The sequence below is a fragment of the Megascapheus bottae genome, chromosome 21, assembly GCF_031878675.1.
Source record: "Megascapheus bottae isolate mThoBot1 chromosome 21, mThoBot2.hap1, whole genome shotgun sequence".
NCBI lineage: Eukaryota > Metazoa > Chordata > Mammalia > Rodentia > Geomyidae > Megascapheus > Megascapheus bottae.
Genome location: NC_143529.1, coordinates 27,634,413 through 27,656,846, shown reverse-complemented (window position 1 = coordinate 27,656,846; position 22,434 = coordinate 27,634,413). Strand labels below are relative to the sequence as shown.

The following is a 22,434-nucleotide window of genomic DNA, read 5'->3' as shown; positions in this document are numbered from 1 at the left end:
GCCCCTATCTTAAGAAGTTTCTTAGCATTGTTAATGAGAGCTCTGCACTCAAATTCTGGGCTGGGGGTTATCTATAAATATTTGGTGTGAATGTACCACGAAAATGCATGCTATGTTTGGGGCTTGCAAACATAGAGTGGCATAGATATGAATGTATTTGTTGGGTGAAGTTAGAGAAACACCATGTGGACTGAACATTTGATCTGACCATTAGCTACGATTGTTGGCTCGGCTACCTGTGAATGCTGGCCTTGAGCCTGCTGGGCGGGCCTACAAAGGAACTTCATGGCTGATCATCTTCTTCATTTCAGCTGTGTCGGATCCCAGCAACACTGTTCATAGACCTCAACCGCTTCCTCCCAGCACGGCACACCAAAGCAGTCTTCCTTCCAACCCAGACAGCAGCTCTGCCTACTGCCTTCCGAGCACCAGGCATGGATTTTCCAGCTATACAGACAGCTTTGTGCCTCCATCGGGGCCCTCCAACCCCATGAACCCCGCCATTGGCAATGGCCTTTCACCTCAGGTCAGTCCCGTGCTTCTAGACAGATGAATGCTGTATACCAGAACCAAAGAGTCAATTCCCTTAGGCAGGAGGATAATGAATTACCAAATTTAAACCATAATGTATTCTTTATACAAGCCACATGATTTCAGTTTTCTGGTTTCCTTTCTCTCTACCCTTTCCTACTGGAGGCATCAAAAGTCGTAGCTTCGACTTAAAATTCAAGAGACTTCTAATGTAATCAGGGTGACCTTATGTTTATACTTAGCTGTCAAGGCATTTGTCATGTGTCTTCTTTATCCCTGGCTCTGGGCTTTGGTAAAGAACTTCACAAACTGAGTGGGTCACTTTGGTTTTTGTTGTTGTTGTTTCAAAATGGCAGTTGGTCAGCTTGAGAAGGTTTTTAGTAAAAGTATTTCACAAGAAAACACTGGAGCAGACAAGCCTTGGAGAGAGAGAGAGTGACAGAGAGAGACAGAGAGGAGAGAAACCCATCTGAGGACTAACAGAAGTCTGCAATAAATGAGTGATAAATGCACAAATTAGGAGAATTACTGCTCTTTGGGGATATATAAATATTTGAATGTTGTAATTGTTTTTCTAATTTGCATTGGAGTATGAGCTTTTTCTTGGGTGATTGTATTAATAAATTGCCTTGGTAATTGCATGTCAGAGAGATGGTTAAGTTTCCTACATGTGGCATCTGTCTGGGGTTGACATTATTAGCAGTTGTTTTAAATACAGATTGCTTGATTTTATTAGAAAGCAATTGGCCCAGGTGGTGAGAATAGCCTCTGACTAAGTTTGGAGAAATGTCACAAAGGGGTGGCAATCTATAATTGCAATCGAGAATCTCTTCAGGGCTGAGAGGGAGAGTTTTAACAGCTTTATCTTTTTCGACCTCTTTTTCTCCCCTCCCCTCTCTCTCTCTCTCCCTTTCCTTACTGGTGGTTAGAAAAACAGAGAGAAACTCAGAATGACACAAATGAAAAGTGAAAAGACAATTATAGTCAATTACACACTAATCACTGACTATCACCGCTGTCTAAGCACCAAGAGGGCATTCTAATAGGCAGAAAATGAGATTTTAATGGCACAAAGGGTGGCCAAAATAACGACTCATATATCTTGGCCTTCTTGGTTTCCTTCAACTTGTGGTGTGTGTCTCTGCAGTGGAGCTTTTGGGCTCTGTGCAACGGTGATAACTCTGAGCAGCTGAGAAGTTCAAAGCCCTGAGAGTTGAAAAGAATGGATAGCAAAGGCAATGGAATAAACATTTCTGCCTCAAGGCAAAAGTTCATAAATCCCTTTTTATTTTTTGGGGGGGGTAACAGTAAATGTAATTAAGTTTCATAGCTTTCTATAGCACATTCAGGGGTTAGAAAGAAAGTGGAGGTGGCTTGAAGGCTCAGCTGTACCATAACAGCATGGAAACAATGGAAGCACTTCCTACAGGACTTTAATACCTCTAATTTCTCAGTGTTGGCATTTGTATGTGTGATTTAGCATGACAATGAGGGACTTCCATTCAAGGAATCATCTTTCAAATCTTCAGTTTTGTCATAAAAAGCTTTTTTTTTGATGTTTAGAATAATATCAGAAGAGTTTTTCCTGCAATTTTTAGCATGAGTAGATCGGGTCCACAGAAGTTTTTCTCTGTCTGTCTGTCTGTTTCTCTCTCTCCCCCTTTCTCTCTTCCTGTGAGTTTGCTCATGTACCAAAACTGGGGCTTGAACTCAGAGTCTGAGCTTGAACTCAGTTCCCTTAGCTTTTTCTGTCCAAGGACAGTGTCCTACCATTGGAACCTTAACTCCACTTCTGTCATCGTCTTTGTCATCTTCTCCTTTTTCTTCTCCTCCTCCTCTTCCTCCTCCTCCTCCTTCTCCTCCTCCTCCTCCACCTCCTCCTCCTCCTCCTCCTCCTCCTCCTCCTCCTCCTCCTCCTCCTCCACCTCCTCCTCCTCCTTCTTTCTTCTTTCTTCTTCCTCTTCTTTCTTTCTTTCTTTTTCTGGTTAATTGGAGATAGATGTCTCATAGACTTTTCTGCCTAGGCTAGCTTCCTGAGAAACTAGGATAATAGGCATGAACCACCAACACTAAGCTTCAGAAAAGCTTTTCATGGACATGATTCAGTCGAGTTTTTTTTTTAAATTATTGTAAAAATGATGTACAGAGGGTTTGCAGTTACATGTCAGGCATTCACATTTCTTTCCTTGTTTTCTCCCAGTTTTTTTCCCTCCCAACCCCCTCGCCCCAGACCCAAAAAAACATAGGTTGCATGGTTTCCCTCACTGTAAAAATTAGAATGTGTCTATAAATCTACAAGTAAATCCAATGAATAGTAAAAGACACAATTATACTTGGATATGATCAATTAAATAGGACTCTAAACATTCACATGATTAACAGTTTGTTGGGTTTTTTTTTTTGCCAGTCCTCGGTCTTGAACTCAGGCCTGAGCTCTGTCCTTGGGCTTTCTCAAGGTTAGTACTCTACCACTTGAGCCACAGTGCCACTTCGGCATTTTCTGTGTATGTGGTAGCAAGGAATCCAACTCAGGGCTTCATGCATGCTAGGCAAGCACTCTATCACTAGACCAAACTCCTGGCCCCATGATTAACAGTTTTAACAGAAGTGAACTCTTACTCTAGCTGCTGAAGGTACAATGTAGCATTCCATTGGCAGTTCTTAGAACCTTATTTTATTTCACCAGAATGCAACAATCACAAGCCTGTGTTCAATAAGTAAAATTGCTAGCCTCTCATATGCAGTAATGACACATGTATTTTGCTGTTTAAGTGTTATATAAGTGGAATTGCTAGAACTTGATCTTTCAGCTATTAATCCTTAATTTTGAGAAGATTGGCAATGATTTCAGAGTTGATGAAAGGATGGGAATCATTCCAATATCAAGCAATGGAAAATTCCACAGGCAGTTCTCCCCGATTTTTAAAAACTATGTATTATATACATTAATTCCTTATGTAAAGGTAATAAACCTTGCAAATACTCAGGATATATCGTATTTTAACTTCATATTTGCACCTTAAAACCCCCTACAAGGATTCCTTGTTCTCTTACTTCTTACGGCATTCCCTATGAATTGTAAAAGATATGAAAAAGAATCTCCAGTTTCTCCTTATTTCCTCAGGCAAAGTTGGAGGAGACATGGAGTGAATCCATATTTACCAGACATATTTCCAAAATAATGGAGTTGAAAATTGGAATAGAGCTTAATATGTCTATATCTTGTGGAATTTATCACTTCCCAGGAATGTTCTATTTAGACAAGAGGTGCCTACATTGGTTTGGGTTGTGTGGCTGTACTAAGAAAGAGAGTAAAGAAACCTATGAAGCCAAAAGCCCAGGTCTAACAACCTAGGTTGTCTGTTAGCTAAGAAGAGACTGAAAGGAGAGTGCTGACCCTTAGTTTCTGCTTGTCATAGAGGAGTGCTTATTACTATATTGGATCATATGTTACCAATGGAACTGAGATAGGGGTTGACATTCCTCTCTTCCTGCCCACCGGTTCTTCTACCTTCTCACCTCTCTCTGGTCTTCTGAGCACTTGATTCAGAGGATGCCTACTGTTAACTGGACTGATGCTGGCTCTAGGACTGATAGGGAGGGAAGGGGGTTTGGTATCTGGAACTCATGCTTAAACTCCAATCTACACCATTCATGGCTGAGCAAAAAGGAAACAGTTTTTCATGGAAAAAAAGGAGCAGAAATCACATTAAAACATTTTAGTAGAGATTAGTTTATTATACTTGTGAGTCCAAGTTAGCTTATATTCTTTCTGTTAGAGGATTGTTATTAATCTTTTAACCATTCTCAGGTATGAAAGGATGGCAAACTTACTGAGTAAACTAAGGGGGACTTTATAATGTTTTTTATATTTGGAAAAATTGTCACAGGGAACCACTATTCATATTTCTGTACAATGTGGTTAAGCTCTTTCCAGTCTTAAGACTTTAAAAGGAATTCAATTTATTATTATCTTCAAGTAGTTGTACAGAGGAGTTGCCATGTAGTAAACCAATTTATAAATATAATGCATCTTGATCAATGTCATCCCTTTCATTATTCTCCCTCCTTCTGCCCCTATCCACCCCTTCCCTCATTTTTAATTTTGTAGAATACATATTGGATTATTGGCTGCATTTCCCTCCTCTTTTCCTCTTCATTTGTCTACCCTTTTCAAGATTGTTGTGTGCAAAATGTTGAATCTGGTCTTTTTTTCTGTCTTTGTATCTCCTCATTGGTTTTCTCTACTTATTAATTCACACTAAAGTGAATATAAAGGTATTTGAGTCACTGCAGTCAGTTCAACATCAATCCTTTCAATAACCTTCAGTGAATGACCCTCAGTAGAGGCTCTTCTATGAGCTAAAATTACTTGAATGTTTTATTTGACATTTTTACTAGTATTGAAATTGATGTATTGTTGACTCTTCAGTCTTGGAAATCATGAGTTAAAACATGTGTGAAGCATTGTAAAATGGGATTCCTAGTTTTTTTGTGCTTGTTATTAAGCAATTAATAGATACCTTAAAGAAAGCAAATAATTTTTCATATGCCTGGGTAGTTTTTGTGTGTGGGATTTTATTTGGCATCTCTCATTTATGTGCTCTATTAAGCAAAGATTCTCTTTTTAAAAATTTATTAATTTTTTTTTCCAGTCCTGGGGCTGGAACTCAGTGCCTGAGCACTCTTGTTGGTTTTTTTTTTTTTTTCTCAAGGCTAGAGCTCTACCACTTGGGCCACAGCACCACTTCTGGCTTGTTTTTCTATGTATGTGGTACTGAGGAATTGGACCCGGGTCTTTATGTATGCTAGGCAAGCACTCTACCACTAGGCCAAATTCCCGGCTTGCAAAGATTCTCTTAAAGCTCAGAATCAGAGACGTTTGCCAAGCACTGTTCTTCGATGGACATTGTATTTTACTTCTGGAAGGTCTTTGCATCAGAGGGGAGGAAAGTGCGAAACCCTGACTTAGAGCTGGCATGACAGTGCAGATGCTCAGATAGCACAGTAGTGGATGAATGAACATGTATTTGACCCAGTCTTTACCTCAGAGCTCTAAAACAGTCTTTTAGGAATTTGGGTTGCATTCTCCCTCCAGTTATTGAAAGGAATAGTTCATTATGAACTGCTGCCCATTATTCCTGGTTCTCAGGGTTCAGCAACTGTCTCTGGGGGAATATCCCCCCATTGTACTTAGGGGAAAACCAAGAAGGCAACACGATCATCTAAATGACAGTGAGCTCTTAGCGGGGTGAAGAAACAAACAAATCTTTTTCTCTTCTAGTTGTTACTTCTGGTTGTCTTTTCCAAACGACACATTCAATTGCTGTTCTTGTCCAGAGGAAGTGTAAGATTGTACAGAGTTTCCTACAGCTTTTAGCATTGCTGTTTAACCTGACTTTCTCATGGTCATTGTCAAATGGAGGTCTTGGCTGTATATAATGTCAAAGATGGGATCTGTCAGAGGTCTTGAGGAGAGATTCTCAGTGATGGATGAGGAGGAAATAGACAGTAGTCCTCAATATTTTCTACCTTCTCTGCATTGCTGTAACCCTTCTAGGAGACGGAATTCACACAGAAGGACAAAACATCCTGGAAAAACCAACTCAATCATGTCAGAGCATGGTAGTAGCAGCCTTCTCTTGAAATGGGTTGTGTTGGGTGGAGGGAAATTCATGGGGAAATAGAGAATGTTGATTCCCTCTCCATCCCTGCACATCACCTGCAGTTCTCTGCATGTGCAAGAGGAACAAGGAATGCCGAATGGGGAGATAGAGTGCAAGCGGACATTACCACATGCACAAGACCTGAGAATCATTAGCATTTGGCCCATGTTCTTCCAATTAACTTTGCAAGAAATACTACTCCCATTATTTTCCTCAACCCCAAAACACACATAACCAAGCCCCCCCCCCAACAAGGCCAATTAAACAAACTTTTATCATTTTATGCTTCACCTCCACCCTCCCAATTTGTACCGGTTCCACCCGTAGTTCTTTTGGTGACAGAATCTAATGATTTCTGGAGTGAAGTGTAGAATCAGTGGAGTGAGCTGTAGAGTTTCTGGAGAGCTTTCCTATTGTTCTGTAGCTTGTAAAAATGGTCCAACTTGGCTGCATTTAGGGTTCATCAACCATTGCAAATGATTCTTCAAATGTTTTGGGTTTGGTAAAACCTAAAACACATTTTTGCCAAGCACTTTTCCTCCTTAATTTTTCAAACTGTGTATTTTAGGGAAAATTTGATCCATATGGTTTTGATTCATTTACTCTAATATCATTGACATTTTTTTCCTGCAGAGCCATTTGATATCCAAGAAGCTTTCTGAGCCCTTCCTACATCCATTTTAAGCCTTTTCCTTCTTAAAAGGAGGAAGTCTTGTTTGCAACCTCAGAGGCCGTAAATTTTGAGTCTCTCTCAATTCAGCAATACTTAAAAATACATTTGGTATAAATCTAGATTATTATGAACACATTTCATGTTTTGAGCAGATGGGCAGAATTTCGTTTCTGGTTTATGAGTGAAACCAATGTCAAAATAAGAAAATAGGCTTAAATTACAAAAAAAGTTTTGTTTTCACGAACGTTTAACTGTTATTAATAAATCCCCTTGGTAAGAACTATGCGCAGAGGCCTCGTTTCAAATTTTGTCCAGGTCTCGGGTAAGATGTAATTGAATCACCAGTACACCTGTCTTGTTTCATGGATCATCTACTGAGGCAAGACACACACACAAAATTCCTCATAAAGATTTGTGTACCAGGCTCAAAAATGCTTGAATGTTTGCTTGCCGCTGAGCAGTACCTTAGAAACAAAGGAAAGGTCTGCAGATCTCATCAAGTTTATTGACCATTTGTCTAAGTCTGGTTGAGTCATACTGACTTTGTGGTAATGTTATGATATCAGCTCTGAGACAGAGCCTGAAAGCGCAGATTTAAACTAATGAGAGCATGGAGTCAATGCTCTGAGACAAGGCACTGAGCTCCACTCCTGTCCTTATTCGCATTTTACAAAAGAAAAGCTTTCTTTAAAACTCAACCACCCATCCAGTTGCTGTTAAAGAATAATATTAAAATTGAGATTATTAGTGTGTAATGTATGTAAATTGCATATTTGGTGTCAGCTACGCCTGTTAGGCTGCTTCTCCATTTCATGCATATATGTATTAGACTATCCTGGTTCCACTGCAAATTAGATTTCAATTGCACAGCACAGTTTCTTTTGACATACATTTGTTAATCCTGAAACTTATTAGGGAGAAGCATTTAAGTGTTAATATGTATACACAAAACTGAAGACTGCTTTTGATTTTGCTTGTCATCTAATTTTTTTGGGACCGCAACACTAACTATGATCTCAAATTCTTTAGCCATAAGGCAAGATGATTGTGAATGCTGTCCACTGAGGATGTATGGAAAAGAGCAGACTATAAATTTCTTTATTATGTGGATAGGAGACAGTCATTAAAAATAGACTATAAAAAGTGGTTGCAGTAGGTACTTTTGTATTTCATCTGTTTCAGAAAAGTCTTTTTTTTTCCCGTACATGGAAAGTCTTCACTTTTCTTGTATGCAATTGTTATAGGTAAAAGTAGAGAGATTTACCCGATAGTCCAGCTAGCTTCTGTTTTGAGAAAGCATTTTTCCTGGGCATTTTGGAAGCATACATCTAGGAGTTATTTGAAGCTGATTTTGCCTAGTGACTATTCATGTTGTCCATTTGACACATAGGTTGCATATCCTGTGCTCTCAGCCTACCAGTGTCAATTGCAAAGAAGCAAACAAGCAGGTGGCCTGCCACCAACTCCCATTTCCCAATGGAGACACTTCCTTTCTTTTATATGTCCTAGAAATTCATCTGTGGAAGGCAGAGGGGGATTTTGATTAAGGAGATTTGTTGAGTGCCACACACAGCTGAGATGGAGAAGCATTCTGCACATAAGTGGCAGCTTCTTAAGAGCGGGAACATCTTTCTGTTTCTTTTCTTAAGCAGCTCGTGAACTTGTTTTGAGAGTTTGAGAAATCTCGTGCTTATGGCAGTTCAAAGACATTTATGATCACCAATAAGCCCATTTCATCTACACAGGAAGAACCCTGGGTGACTTCCATCTTTCCCGTCTGCCATATTATGTTTTTAAGTGTTTTTTCTGTGTTGAAAGCATTGCTGCTGAACCATTTGTTGACTTCACTCAGCCTGTAATTGACTTGGTATCTTTGGTTTTGCTCTGCAGGCTGTGGTTCTATCCTTAAAGAATATGAGGGGGCCCAGGAATTTGGCCTAGTGGTAGAGTGCTTGCCTAGCATTCACGAAGATCCAGGTTCCATTCCTCAGTACCAAATACAGAGAAAAAAGCCAGAAGTGATGCTGAGGCTCAAGTGGTAGAGCTCTGGCCTTGAGAAAGTCCAAGGGCAGTGCTCAGGCCCTGAGCTCAAGCCCATGACTGACAAAGAAAAAATAAAAAAAGAATATGAGGCTAGCCATGGTTTTTGTCAGTCCTAGCTATGATATCTTAGTTAGATTTGGACAATGCCAGAGGTAATCATTTGGGCCAAGTCTCCTTTGTGCAGAAAGGGAGAAAGAAGAGTACCCAGTGATTGAGTCTTACGTTACACCACAGGAGTGAGACACAAGAAAATCTTTCCTCCTGAGTTAATATTTTGTGTGTCTGCCCTGTTGATACAAACAGAAATTCCCTCAGCTGTGTTCTTCTAGCAACTTCATCGTGTTTAGGTCCATTTGAATTCCTCTAGTCAGTGAGGAGGAAAAAAAATGAGTGTGATTGCTTAGTTTATAAGTAGGCTACTAAAACAAGAAGTTTATCTTTATAGTCAGCAATGTACAGTGAAGCCTGCTCAATGCTCATGCAAGCCCAGTGGTCTGAATCAATCCTTTATATGTGGTTGGAATGCAATGTAAAGCTTTTAATTTATTACTGCATTTGCAAAATGGCAATATCTAGAGAAATCTGAATACTTGCATATTTATTCAATTAGGGACTGAATGTGTGCTTTGTACTGCAGACACAGAAGACTTGATTCAGTCATTTGTTGTGTACTAGTTTTTTGTTGTTTTTCCTTCCATGTACTATCTCTCTTTGCAGAACAGTCTGGGTTCCATCAGAGGTGCGTATTTCTCAAAGCCTAGGATAATATTTAAAAATGACTCTTGATGTTTAGGTTGGAGTTTTTGCGATCAGTGATTGCAATGTCCTTATGATCAAGGACAAGGTGTAAACCAGGAGACCCTTGGAGAGGGTTCAGTTTTTTTCTTTTTAAATGTAGCTTTGTTTTCAGTTCACACACAAAATCATAAACATATACATATACACACATATAGGATACAATGCAACATTATAAGACATTGTCTAATGATCAGATCAGAATAATCATTATACATACCTCTTAGGACACAGATTATTTCTTCGAGTTTGAGACACTCAAAATCTTCTCTACTGTTCTAGCTGTTTTAAAATACTTAATGAATCATTGTGAACAATAGTTATTCTGTTGTGCTATAAAGCATTGTATGTTTTCCTCAAATCCAGTTGTACCTCTGTATCCATGAGCCATCCTCTCTCCATCCATTCTTCCCCCCACCTTCCCCAACTTCTCAAAACACTGGTCTATTCTGTACTTTTTAAAAAGATCTACTTTTGAGTTTCCACATGTAAGTGAAAACATGTGTTGTCTTTCTGGGCCTGACTTAGTTCATTGAACAGAAGGGGCTGGGCATTTTGTAGAATCACAGGGGCACATTTCTATATTGAGAAGAATATTTCTTGGTTGAGAGATGGCTTGGGTAGCAAGCCAAATCCTTAGGGCTGATCTAATGAAGGAGCAAAGTGTTATTTCAGGAAATAGCATTTCTTTTCTTCTCCCCAAATATAGGGGCAGCTAATATGATAAAAAAAATCTAGTCAAATGATTGCATCTTTGTCTGAGATTCTCATATATTCCCTGTGGAGCTGGTTCCCTATTTGCATGACTCTATGGAAAGAATTCTAGTTCAAATTCAACCATTTCTAAACTCTCGGAGGCAGATTTTCTTGTTTTAACCTCTGTAGATGCCACATAATTTATGAATTTATAGGTGGTTAAAGTACACGCTACATTGTATTATGCCATAATCTGCCCATTCCTGTCACTTGATGAAGGGCTTCAAGAGGAATAAAACTGTTTTATAATCATCTTTCAACACCCAGAAACCAGAACAAAACTTTGGGTGTCTTTTTCCAAAGAGGGCTCCTTGGAACATTGGTTTGGTGAAGGATTGTTGCTTATGAAAGATTTGGTTCAAGTCTCAATTCATGTATATTTATCTTCCAATGTCTCAGATATTCGTACTCTCCTAAACTCTTCACCAAATCCTGTAGTACAGGAAATATGCGTAGCTTAATTTGACTCAGTATTCTCCAATTCCATTCCTTGTTAATCACCTGAATCAGAAGATATTTTTTTTTTTTTTTTTTTTTTTTTTTTGCCAGTCCTGGGCTTGAGCTCAGGGCTTGAGCACTGTCCTTGGACTTTCTCAAGGCTAGAGCTCTACCACTTGAGCCTCAGCACCACTTCTGGCTTTTTGCTATGTATGTGGGGTACCGAGGAATCGAACCCGGGTCTTCATGCATGCTAGGCAAGCACTTTAACCACTAGGCCAAACTCCCGGCCCCTGAATCAGAAGGTTTTGAAGAACATTTCCTAGAAAATGTTGCATGTTAGAAATCTTGGAGCTCCAACTTATGAACTAAAATGGTTCACTGCTATCCAGCTGACTATTTCTTTTTAGTCAATATCAGATGCTATCTTGTATCTCAATACACCAATAGACAGCTGTTGGAGCTGGGGAAAGTCTTATATAAAACATATAGGGATGAAGGAAAGTTAAATTTCCTGCTTAGTTACATGACTGCAATATGGGTGTAACTCATTCATCTAAAGATAGCCTCATGGTCAAAGTAATAGATTCCAAGGTACTTATTGGGTGTCTTAGGGTGAGGTTTTTGAAGGCAGCTCAGCTTCCAATTCACTTTCTTGCTAAACTTGGCAAATCTTTTAAAGAAAACATCCTATAGTGCTATAGTGCAAAACACATTATTTAGGAATGTGTGTATATGTTTGGGTATGTGTGTGTGTGTGTATGTGTGTGTATGTATGTATTTAATAAATAATATTCTCATTGCAATGGGCTTTTTTTTTTTTTTGCCAGTCCTGGGGCTTGAACTCAAGGACTTAGCACTGTGCTTGGGGTTTCCTCAAGACTAGACTCTACTACTTGCAGCACAGCACCACTTCTGGCTTTTCTATGTGTGTGGTACCATAGAATCAAACCTGGGTTTTCGTGTATGTAGGCAAGCACTCTACCACTAAACCAAACTCCTGGCCCTGGAGTTTTTATGATTGGTTTAAAGATAGCATGAGAGCAGCAAATGTAGAGGCTGAGTGACATCACAGGAAAGGCAGTTCCTTCATGGACTGGAAGATTTTCACAAATTCCACTAAGACAGTTTAAAGAAATAAGGCCTTTGATTGATGTCTGCTCCAAATGCAGTTATTTTAATGTGCTTGGATAAGATAAACCCTGGAAAGTTAGAGCATTAAAATAATCTGAGTAATTGTGATGACAATAACATGTAAACCCATAGAGAAAAGCAAGAGTGCATCCGAGGTGCTTAGACTGCAGAGGAAAGACAATATTATTTTTCCTTCCTTCCTTCCTTCTTCTCTCTTTCTCACTCTTTCCATTTTCTCTCTCTTTTTCTATTTTCTTTCTTTTTTTGGCTATTTTTATTTTTTACTTTTTGTGGTTTTTGGGTTTGAACTCAGAGGCTTACGGATACTCTACCTCTGAGCCATAACTTCAGCGCTGATTTTCCCTGGTTATTTTGACGATGAGGGTGTTGGTTGTTGTCCAGATGCCTGCTTAGAATATGATATACCTGTTTTTTAGGACTCCTTTAGTTGCTGGGATGACAAGAGCACATCATGGAGTAAAGTTTCTATTTGTTGACTTGGAATCTTGTAGACATTTCTGGAATCCTCCCATTCTCAGCTTCCATTCTTTCTGATGATCAGCCTGAGCTACTTTGCTCATCTGTAGGTTAAGAAGTAGTGGGGGCAGGGAGGGGGGTGTCCTCATGAATTTTTCTGTCTAGGCTGACTTTGAACTGTAGTCTTCCCATTCTTCACCTCTCAAACTGAGCAGGAAGATTACAGGCACGAGCCATCAGTGACTTGTTTATTCGTAGTTTTATAAGTGATAATGTCCGTGTAAACATAATAAAATATATTATTTACACTTAGGTAGATACTAACTAAACTGAAAGGATGATACTTAACCTCTAAGATAAGGGAGTCTGACCTCGAAGATGTTTCTCTTTGCACCAGTGTAGGATAAAGGTAGCTGAAACAATACTAGAATGGCTCTGGAGAGTTACAGATAATATGAGCACTTCTGAATTAATAACTGGAGAACACTCTTATTTCCTCTCTCCCTCCCTCGCTCCTCTCTCTCTCTCTCTTTCTCTTTCTCTCTCTCTTCTTCCTTTCTTCTCTCCTCCCCTTCCTTCTCACCTTCCCTTTCTCCTTTCTTTCTATCTGACAGACTCTTGCTATGTAGCCAAGGCTGCTGTAGGCCTCATTCATAATTCTCCTTCCTGAGCCTTCTAAGTGTTGGCATTACAGTTAGTGCTAATATAATTGGTTTGAGGGATATTCTTTTCATGACTACATGATAAAGATTTTATTTTGTTCAAACACTATAGTAATAGACTAAATTTCAGTAGAACGAAGCGTGGTAGCCACACTCTATCAGGTTACTTGTGTTACTACACTGGTAAGTGTTTAGGTGGAAACAAGAACATAGCATCACCATTGGCTCAGGACTTAGGTATAGAGAAGAATTAAAAGAGATAGGATTTTAGCTCATTCACATAGAAGCTTCTGGATCCTGGAATCCTGTGTTCTTAGCTGTTGTTTTACAATTGTAGAATGGTTACAAGTTCCATGCATGAAGCATGCTTATTATATTTTACCAAAAAAATCTAGGGACACAGAGCAGCAAGCATTTCCAAAAGGCAATCAGAGTGGAATTTATAAATAGCATCTCAAAGTACTGTGGGAATCGGGCATTCGTGGCTCATGTCTGTAATCCTTGCTACTCAGTAGGCTGAGATCTGAGGATTGTGGTTGGGAGTCAGACCTGGTAACAAAGTCAGTGAGATTCTTATCTCCAATTAGCCACCAGAAAGCTGGGAGTGGAGCTGTGGCTCAAAGCAGTAGAGTGGTAGCTTTGAATGAAAAAATTTCAGAGAGAGCACCATCTATGTCCAGGATTTAAGCCCTGGGACTGGCACAAAGAACGAGAGAGAGAGAGAGAGAGAGAGAGAGAGAGAGAGAGAGAGAGAAGAGAGAGTGAGAGAGAGAGAGAGAGAGAGAGAGAGAAGAGAGAGAGAGAGAGAGAAGGAGAGAGAGAGAGAGAGAGAGAGCAGAGAGAGAGACAGAGAGAGAGACAGAGAGAGAGACAGAGAGAGAGACGAGAGGAGAGAGGAGAGAGAGGCAGAGAGACAGAGACAGAGAGACAGAGACAGAGAGGAAGAGAGACAGAGAGAGAGAGAGATGCAGAGGCAGAGAGACAGAGACAGAGAGACAGAGACAGAGAGAGAGAGAGACGGAGAGAGAGACAGAGAGAGAGACAGAGAGAGAGAGACAGAGAGAGAGACAGGGACAGAGAGGAAAAAGACAAAATATTGCAGGATGCCCAAGCAAAGCATAATGTCTTTTCCTTTCTATATTTAAAATCTCAACTTACAAATGATCATAGAATATTTACAAATCTGCTATGAAGTGGTTGTTCCATGAAGCTAACCTCTCTACATTGGATCAGCCGTGTTCTCAGGGCTTTGTAGCTTCCTCTGTGTGTGAGAAATGTCTCAGAATGAAAAGAGTGAGCAGCAGCTAATGTCATTCCTTCCAGAAAGAGTTTGAGAGCTGTGTGCTCCTTGATGAATGAGGGTATCTGACCCACATCTGTTTTACATTAGAAGGGAACATTGCCCTGACATCCTTAGGAACATTTGTCAAGAGTCCCTGGACAGAGCTTCTGCAAATTACATGCTGCAAATGTGTCAGGGTCAGATAAGAGGATATCATTAACTCCCTAAGTGTACTCAGGGCTCTCTCAGTCCACCTTAATATGCTATGGGCCAGCAATGTTTCCTTGAACCATTTCGTCAGATTTTTCATTCATACCCACCTCCAGCGCTGCACATGTTCTTCCCTCATAAATCATATTAATTGTGGACTCAGTCACAAAGCATATGAAATGCAGGCATGCGTAAATGAATTAAAACACATGAGCATTTCATTACACCCACGGTGGGTCTAACATAGTTAACTACTCACTGAATACTGGCATTCATTTTGGTGGAATGAGCGTTTAATCCTTAATAGGCCAGATTTTATTGATCATCAGTGGACACAATGTAGTTCTTCATCATTAGCTAGAAGGAAATTATCCACATATGAATCTATACATGCATATGCACACACCTTTTGCAAGCTACGTGTATGCTAATTATTTGCCTAGATAGTCATGATTCTTCACTCATCAATTCTTATAGAATATTGCTTGGCCGGGGATATAACTCAGTGGTACAGTGCTTGCTTAGCATGCCTAAGACCCCGAGGTTGATTCCTAGTACTGCAAGACAAAATGAAAACAAGAGAATATTTCTGTCAATGTAGGAGCTAATTTTATTAAGAAGTAGGTGTTCCTGAACTGATAAAATACAAGCATACTTAGCTACTCGCTCAGTGATCACAGACCTGGAGATGAGAATTTAGCGGAGACAGGCTTTAGCATATTCAACAAATGAAAGTTGCAAATCTGAGCAGCATACTGCACCTGTGCAGTGTTTGTACTCTTTCATCGTGCATTAATTAAATAGAACTACTAGGAAAATCTGAGGTATGGATTAAAATGGAAAAATAGGGACAGCTGAGCTGGGACGTGTACAATCTCCCTTTTCCTCTTTGGTTTAGGTAAAGGTCAGGCTTAGCCTGCACCCCTCCCCCTCAGAATGGGTGAGAAGGTCAGCACACTGACCGAAGGAGAAACTTTTGCCTTCAGGCAACTTCCCTCCTATAGCTTTCAAACAGACACAACCAAAAAATCTAATTATTTAAATACTAATCAACTGCAGGATAATTCCTAAGGCATTTAACCTAGGAGGGGTTTTCAGTCAGTACTTCTGCAGCTAGCTAGCTCAGGGCTTTCCAGCCTCTGAGATCCGGCCTCTGAAATCAACTGTTGATCCAAGCCAGTGATGTCCAATCACACTTGAGACAGATTTGAATTATTTTAATTTGAAATAAAGTATACGTAAATAAAAGATTCATAATAGAATTTTGGAGAGCAGGGCAGACTCCTTTATATTATGCAAAGCTGTAATTCATATTTTTTTAAAGAAAGCAAATGTGTTATTAAACGCCAAATTAGAAGAGCCTGTGATTACTTAAGACCAAGAGAAAAAAAAAAAGTCACGAAGGAGGATTTCTCCTAAGGCAAAAAGAAGCGCCTGGATGTTCACCCTAATTTGCTAAGTCATTTTAGATTTCTGATAAGCTTGGAGTACTTTCAACTGAGAGACCACCAAACTCCAACACTTGTGCCAAGACAAATATTTTCCAGACGCATCATTTTAAATGTAAATCTTAATTTGGCCCATAGTTTTTTTTAATCTTTTATATTTAATCTTACAATAGGAAAATTAATTCAAGAGAAATACTGCAGGAAGCAGTTGTAAAGAGTTAGGTTTTTCTTGAACCATATAATCTCCCAATCAAGATATAAACAACCTATTTGGAATTCTGAAACTTGAGAATGAGTTTAAAAGAGGTCTTCAGAAAATGTCTCTAATAACGCAAACGATGGAAGAATGGCAGGAAAAAAAGTAGGAACATAAAATCCCAGGGCCCTGAGTTTGTTTTAGAGGTCACCAATAAGGCAATTTAGAAGAGATATTTGTACAACAAAGAATTATATGTAACTAAAATAAAAACAAAGAGCAGAAGAGTCCCTTCTCTCTGTCTTTTCCAGTAGGATGGAATGGGGACCTTTAACTAAAGAAAACTCCTAATTAAAAAAAAAAATCAGGATAGTTAACAGCACATTTTACATGTACTGTTTTTCTTTGTTCTATCTCCTGGATTTTTACCTGATATTTCATAAACATCTGAGTAGCAGGATTGAATAGCTTTGAATTCCTTTCTTTTCCTTTGAAACTGTCAGTAAAAAACCAAGCAATCCTGCTTTTTTCTTCCACCCCAAAGAGAACAAATAAACAACCAACCAACCAACCAAAGAAACAAAAGGCTAGCTCTGTAGTAGAAATAGTTTACTCATGGCTCCAGAAGGGAAAAATATTCACCTTATTACAAATTAAGATTTTATTTAAGGCTATAGGAAAAGAAGCTGTGTTTTTGGAAAGAGCTGTATTCATGTTATTCCATGATTGCTTTGCAGAAAGTTGAAGAAGTTCAATAACCAACATCTTGCACACAAAAAGAAGTTCCCATAGCTTCTCTCGAATTGCATGAAACGCAAAACAGTTCTGAAAGAAGCATACATTAGAGGATAATGGGACCCTTCCATAGAGATTTGAGGTTTGAATTATGTGAGGGGAAATAATGCATTCTCTATTGATATATTCCATCCCTCTCAACACAGATATCTTTCTTAATTGTTAAGTGACAGCTTATTAAAGTGGCATCTGTATATATATATATATATATGTATAAATATAAGCTCATATTTTCTGTTATTTATAAGTCAATGTTTAGACAAAATTTATATCTTTTTACAATTTTCTTTTCTTTTTTTAAACGAAGTCTCCTCCCTCACTTCCCCTCCCCCCCACTTTTTCTAGTCCAGGCTGGACTTAAACTCTAATGAGTCTTCCTGCCTCAGCATCCTGAGTGCTATATTAGAGCTGTGTGCCACTATAACCAAATTGTGATTTTTTATGTGTAAGATGTGGCTCTCACAGAAGAATTAAGCATTTATAGGAGATTGACTATATTTTGGGCTCTGTTAGAGAGTCAGAAGGAACAAAGATAATTGATCTTTAATTCTCTTTTTCTCTTCTCATTAGCCATTGTATTCCTTGGGGATGCTAAGGGTGCGTTCTCTCTCTCTCTCTCTCTCTCTCTCTCTCTCTCTCTCTCTCTCTCTCTCTCTCTCTCTCTCTCTCTGTCTGTCTCTGTCTCTCTCTCTCTCTCTCTGTCTCTCTCTCTCTCTGTGTCTCCCTCTCTCTCTCATACACACACACACACACACACACACACACACACACACACACACACACACTAAAATAACAAGATGTTTAGTTTCTATAAATAATATTGGGCAGGGTCCTATGAGAGTCTATGTTCTAGTGACTTTCCTTCTTTCTGCAGCTGTACATGCTATTGATTTGTATTTTGTAACATTTATTTTTCTGCAATCCCCAATATAGCCAGACTATACTTGCTATTGTTGATTATGTGTTAGCATCTTAAATAACCTTCAGCAATTAAAATAAAGGTCATATCACTGTATATCTCAAGAAAACTTAAGATATCTAAAATATCTTCCAAAATGTAAACAACTGTGGTTCTTCAGCTACCCTGCCCACTTTCCCACAGGAGTTTTACACAGTAATTCACAGGAAAGTGGGGGAGGAGTGGCCTGTGAGGCTGGAGGATCCTGCACTGAAGATGGTGAACAGATTCTCTTTCTCTCTCTCTCTCTCTCTCTCTCTCTCTCTCTCTCTCTCTCTCTCTCTCTCTCTCTCTCTCTCTCCTTTTCTCTTGGGATTCACTGAAGATGGTTCAGTTTAAAGCCTCAGTTCAAGAAGTGTTGTAGGATTATACAAATCATTCCCAAAGGATGTCATAGGATCCTTGTTTCCCAGTCTCAGTTGGAGGGAGGCAGGGCCAGCCCCAGACCCCCATCTTGCTGGAGCTTACATCCAGGATTCTGTTGCTTGAACTGCCTGAGTGAGAGCAGCTCGCTAGGGAGTGGCTGGGTTTGTCAGGGATGCTTTCTTTCCATTTCTGCAGCTCTGTGATAGACATTTGCAATAGCGAGCTTTTGTGTTTTCATCCTTAGTAGGAGCTCTCCACTAAGCAGTAGGTGTCCTCTAATTGCTTTTGAGAGAAAAAAAAATCCCTTCCTGTCTTGTATGAGTCTTTTCCAGCTTGCAAAATTAATGATCCATTTATTCCATCGTAAGGTTTTGGGTGGGTGAGCCTGAGTTGGGAAAGCTTTGCCCAACTTTTCTGGGAGGTGGTTCTGTGATCCTTGTGTGCCCCCCACACCGAGTTATCAAGTTATCTTACTCTCCAGGGTCACTTATAAAATGCATTAGTTGGTGGGGGAATGTTGACTTTCACTGGTTGCGGGGCGGGGGAGAGGAGGAAAGCAAGCACAGGTCCATCAGGGAGGGAGACATGATTTTTAGGTAAGGAAGGGTGGTCAAGGCGGGCAGAAGCAGTTTCTTGAAAAGAAACACTGCATAACACACAGAAGTCTCAAAACACAAAGAACTTTGATCTGGATTCACTGACTATCTTTTTAAAAATTCATTTGTATGTTTATTGGTAGAGATGGATTCTGGGGCTTGATGCATGTCAAATAAGTGCTTCAATATTGAATTGCACCCTGCTCCTAATTTTTTTTTAAGTGTATAGCAAATGTCTATTTGAAATCACATATGATGGCTGGGATTGTAGCTCACTGATAGAGCATTTACCTGGTATGGCAATGAGTTCAATCTTCAGCACTGCAAACAAACAAACAAACAAACAAATAAAACAAGGGGAGGGTGTGGAGATCACATGTGAAACTTCCAGATGTAATATATTAGAGATCATTTTATATTTGAATAAACCTAACTCCCTCCTCTCTCCATTCCTTCTTTGCTTTTCTTTGAAATTTCAGTCTGATATTAGTCACTGAAGATTTGGTGTAATCTCTGTGTTGGTATAATCCCTCTGTCTTTCCTTCCTCTCCTTCCTTCTTTTCCTTTCTCTTGGCTTCTCCCTCTCCCTGTAATCAGATGCCACCATTACATCTGATGTACGATCACCGTCACCTCAAATGGAGGCCTCAGTCTTTGGAATAGCTCTTTAATGAATTTCCAAAGAGATTAAAAAGAAAGGACTTCTGAGTTATTCTTTCAGTTATGTGTACCCAGCTCCATCTCCCTGTATTTTAACATCTTCCAATCTGCCTGTTCATTTTAGGTAATGGGACTGCTGACCAACCATGGCGGGGTACCTCACCAGCCTCAGACTGACTACGCGCTCTCCCCTCTCACTGGGGGCCTGGAACCTACCACCACCGTGTCAGCCAGCTGCAGTCAGAGACTAGATCACATGAAGAGCTTGGACAGTCTGCCTACATCTCAGTCCTATTGTCCACCCACCTATAGCACCACAGGCTACAGTATGGACCCAGTCACAGGCTACCAATATGGGCAGTATGGACAAAGTAAGCCTTGGACTTTCTAGAGGGTAATTGCATCTGGAAGAGAGAGAAAATTTACCTCTTGCTTAAGAAAGGGGAGCAGGAGACCTTATTTAGCTTTATATCCCAGGATCAATTCTGTGGTAAAGCCAGCAGATTATTGCAGCCAGGGTTCCCTTGCATAATTATTTTCTTAACTAATATCCATAACATCTTGCAGGTATTAATTGCTGAGACACAAACCCTGATCACCAGTAGGTAAAACATGAGGGCTGGCCAGAATGAATTCACCCCAGCATTAGAAACACATGTTCTTAATGAGGTCAGCGCAAGGATCATACGGGGTATAATCCCAGGGACACAGACTTGTGTCAAACTTGTCTCAGGAATAAAAATATTAGTCTCAATGCTTTGATATGGTGGTATTAAATATGACATTGTCAGCCTGTAGCTGATATTGCCCCTTACTGTGAATTGTCCCAGCATGACCTAAAGAGCTGTGTGTGTTTCCTTCCAGGTGCCTTTCATTATCTCAAGCCAGATATTGCATAAGTGAACTGTCCATTGGAGCTAAAACTAGCCCCGTTTCCGGTCTCCACAGCCTAACATGAAGAATCTTCTCAGAAAAGTTAAAAATTAAAAGTAAAATTCACCCTTTAGGGAAGGTGGAGACAAAAGAAAAAAATGATTGATTTTTTTTCCCTATCTCCAGTAGTTGAGTTTCAGGTTCTTTTGAACAAGTTGGACAAGAGCTGTGGAGAAGAGGAAGAACTGGAACAATAAGAAAACAAAGGCAGCAGTTTTAGGCAAAGGCTTTTAACCTTGACGACATTATCAAAATCTCCCAACTCTTGATTATTGATTATTGAGGAGCTGAGACATTCCATGTGTGTGTCTGTGTGTGTGCTCTATGTGTGTAGCTGCAATTTCCCTGGACTGGGTTGAGAATGTTCTAAAATGTAGTACCGTGTTGGATGACCAAGGTTGACACTTGTGTAACTCAAAACTGCTCCCATCACGAAGCAGGAATGGAGGAACCCTTGACTTTTACACACTGGAAATTGATAGAAAAAAGAAATGCCATCATCATTTTTATATTTTATCTTGTAAGAAGCTAGACTAGATGTAAAGGACCTCCCGAATAAATTATTTGTTATCGTATCCTCATTTGTAATCTAGTTGTCAATAAATATCCTGGACACATCTTACTTCTAGGATGTGGGCTAACAGGAAGATAAGCTTGTTTTCTTTCTGGCTGTGGGGAAGAGGTGTATTAGTATTTTCCCAATTCACATTTCATCTGGGAGCTGACCTGGGATGGGGGGAGGGGAGGAGGGATGGGATGGGGGGAGGGCATTTAGGGAAGAAATGACACACGTTCACAATTATCTGCTTTTCAGTGTGCAATACTGTGTACCTCACAGGAGCTTTGGCAATGGCCAAGGACATAGAAACTAAATCAGAACTATATTTTTGCAGGTGCTTTATTTTTGCAGTTTGTAATTCATTGTGATAGAGTGTAGCTATGTGTGCTATTTGCTGAACAAACAATGCCTGGCTTGCTCCTTTTTTTTTTTTTTTAATTAGTGACTATGTCAGAGAACAATGTTTGTTGTTGTTCTTAAATGATTACATTTACATTCTTCTCTTTGCTATGAAAGGCAGGATAAGAACAGAAATGTCCATGTGGCTCTCATGTACTTTTAAGTTGTATGGTGACATCTACTTTTAAAAGATGATAGGAATCAAGGTTTACATATATTTGCGTGGTGACATTCTAGAATGTCAAAAATTTTATTTTCTTTTCCTTTTTTTAATGTTAAAGAGGAGCAAGAAAGTAGAAGGCAGTGTTATTTATTTCTTTCTATTCTTGGAACCAGGAATGAGGTAGACCCAAGTACATTCCTTTTAGAGTTGTCAGCTATAAGTTAGTGAAGTAGAGGGACTGGGCATAAAGCTGAATTAGGTCAGACATTGGACCGGGTGATGGAATGAGATGTTAGTATCTTTGTGTTGTGGCTTCAACCAACAACAGTATGTTGTAAAAATGTCTTTCATGTAAAAAGTGCAGTAAATATTTACTATTTATGATGAATAAACATTATGAAAACTTGCCCAACACTGCTTTTTGGGGGGAAACTGGTGAATGGAGCATAAACAAAATACTTAGGGGCACACAGTGCTTCACAAAGGATGTACTTCAGACCTCTTGGAAATGGAAAACTCTGACAAAGAACAAATAAGGCTATACACCCACAACGGTCTTCTTTTGAAGTTGGCTAGTCAAATGCATTTGATGAGTTGACGTTTATGTTTTCATGGATGTGGAATCTAGGAAAGACCCACTGGTCTGTTGTCTTCCTTTCTACTCTCCCTCCTAGCTGTCAAATCCCTTCAATGT

At 39.6% G+C, this 22,434-nt stretch overlaps 1 protein-coding gene across 3 annotated transcripts in view; it reads left to right on the top strand.

Annotated features, from left to right (window-relative positions):
- The window catches only part of Pax3 (paired box 3), a 96,777-nt gene extending 75,616 nt beyond the window's left edge, over nt 1-21,161 (top strand). For all 3 annotated transcript variants that reach the window (XM_090354397.1, XM_090354398.1, XM_090354396.1), the window contains exons 7-9: nt 312-526; nt 19,811-20,057; nt 20,551-21,161. In XM_090354397.1, the coding sequence (XP_090210523.1) occupies nt 312-526; nt 19,811-20,057; nt 20,551-20,585 (497 nt within the window). In that variant the 3' untranslated portion in view covers nt 20,586-21,161. The remainder of the gene's footprint in view (nt 1-311; nt 527-19,810; nt 20,058-20,550) is intronic.
- The last annotated feature ends 1,273 nt before the right edge of the window (nt 21,162-22,434 follow it).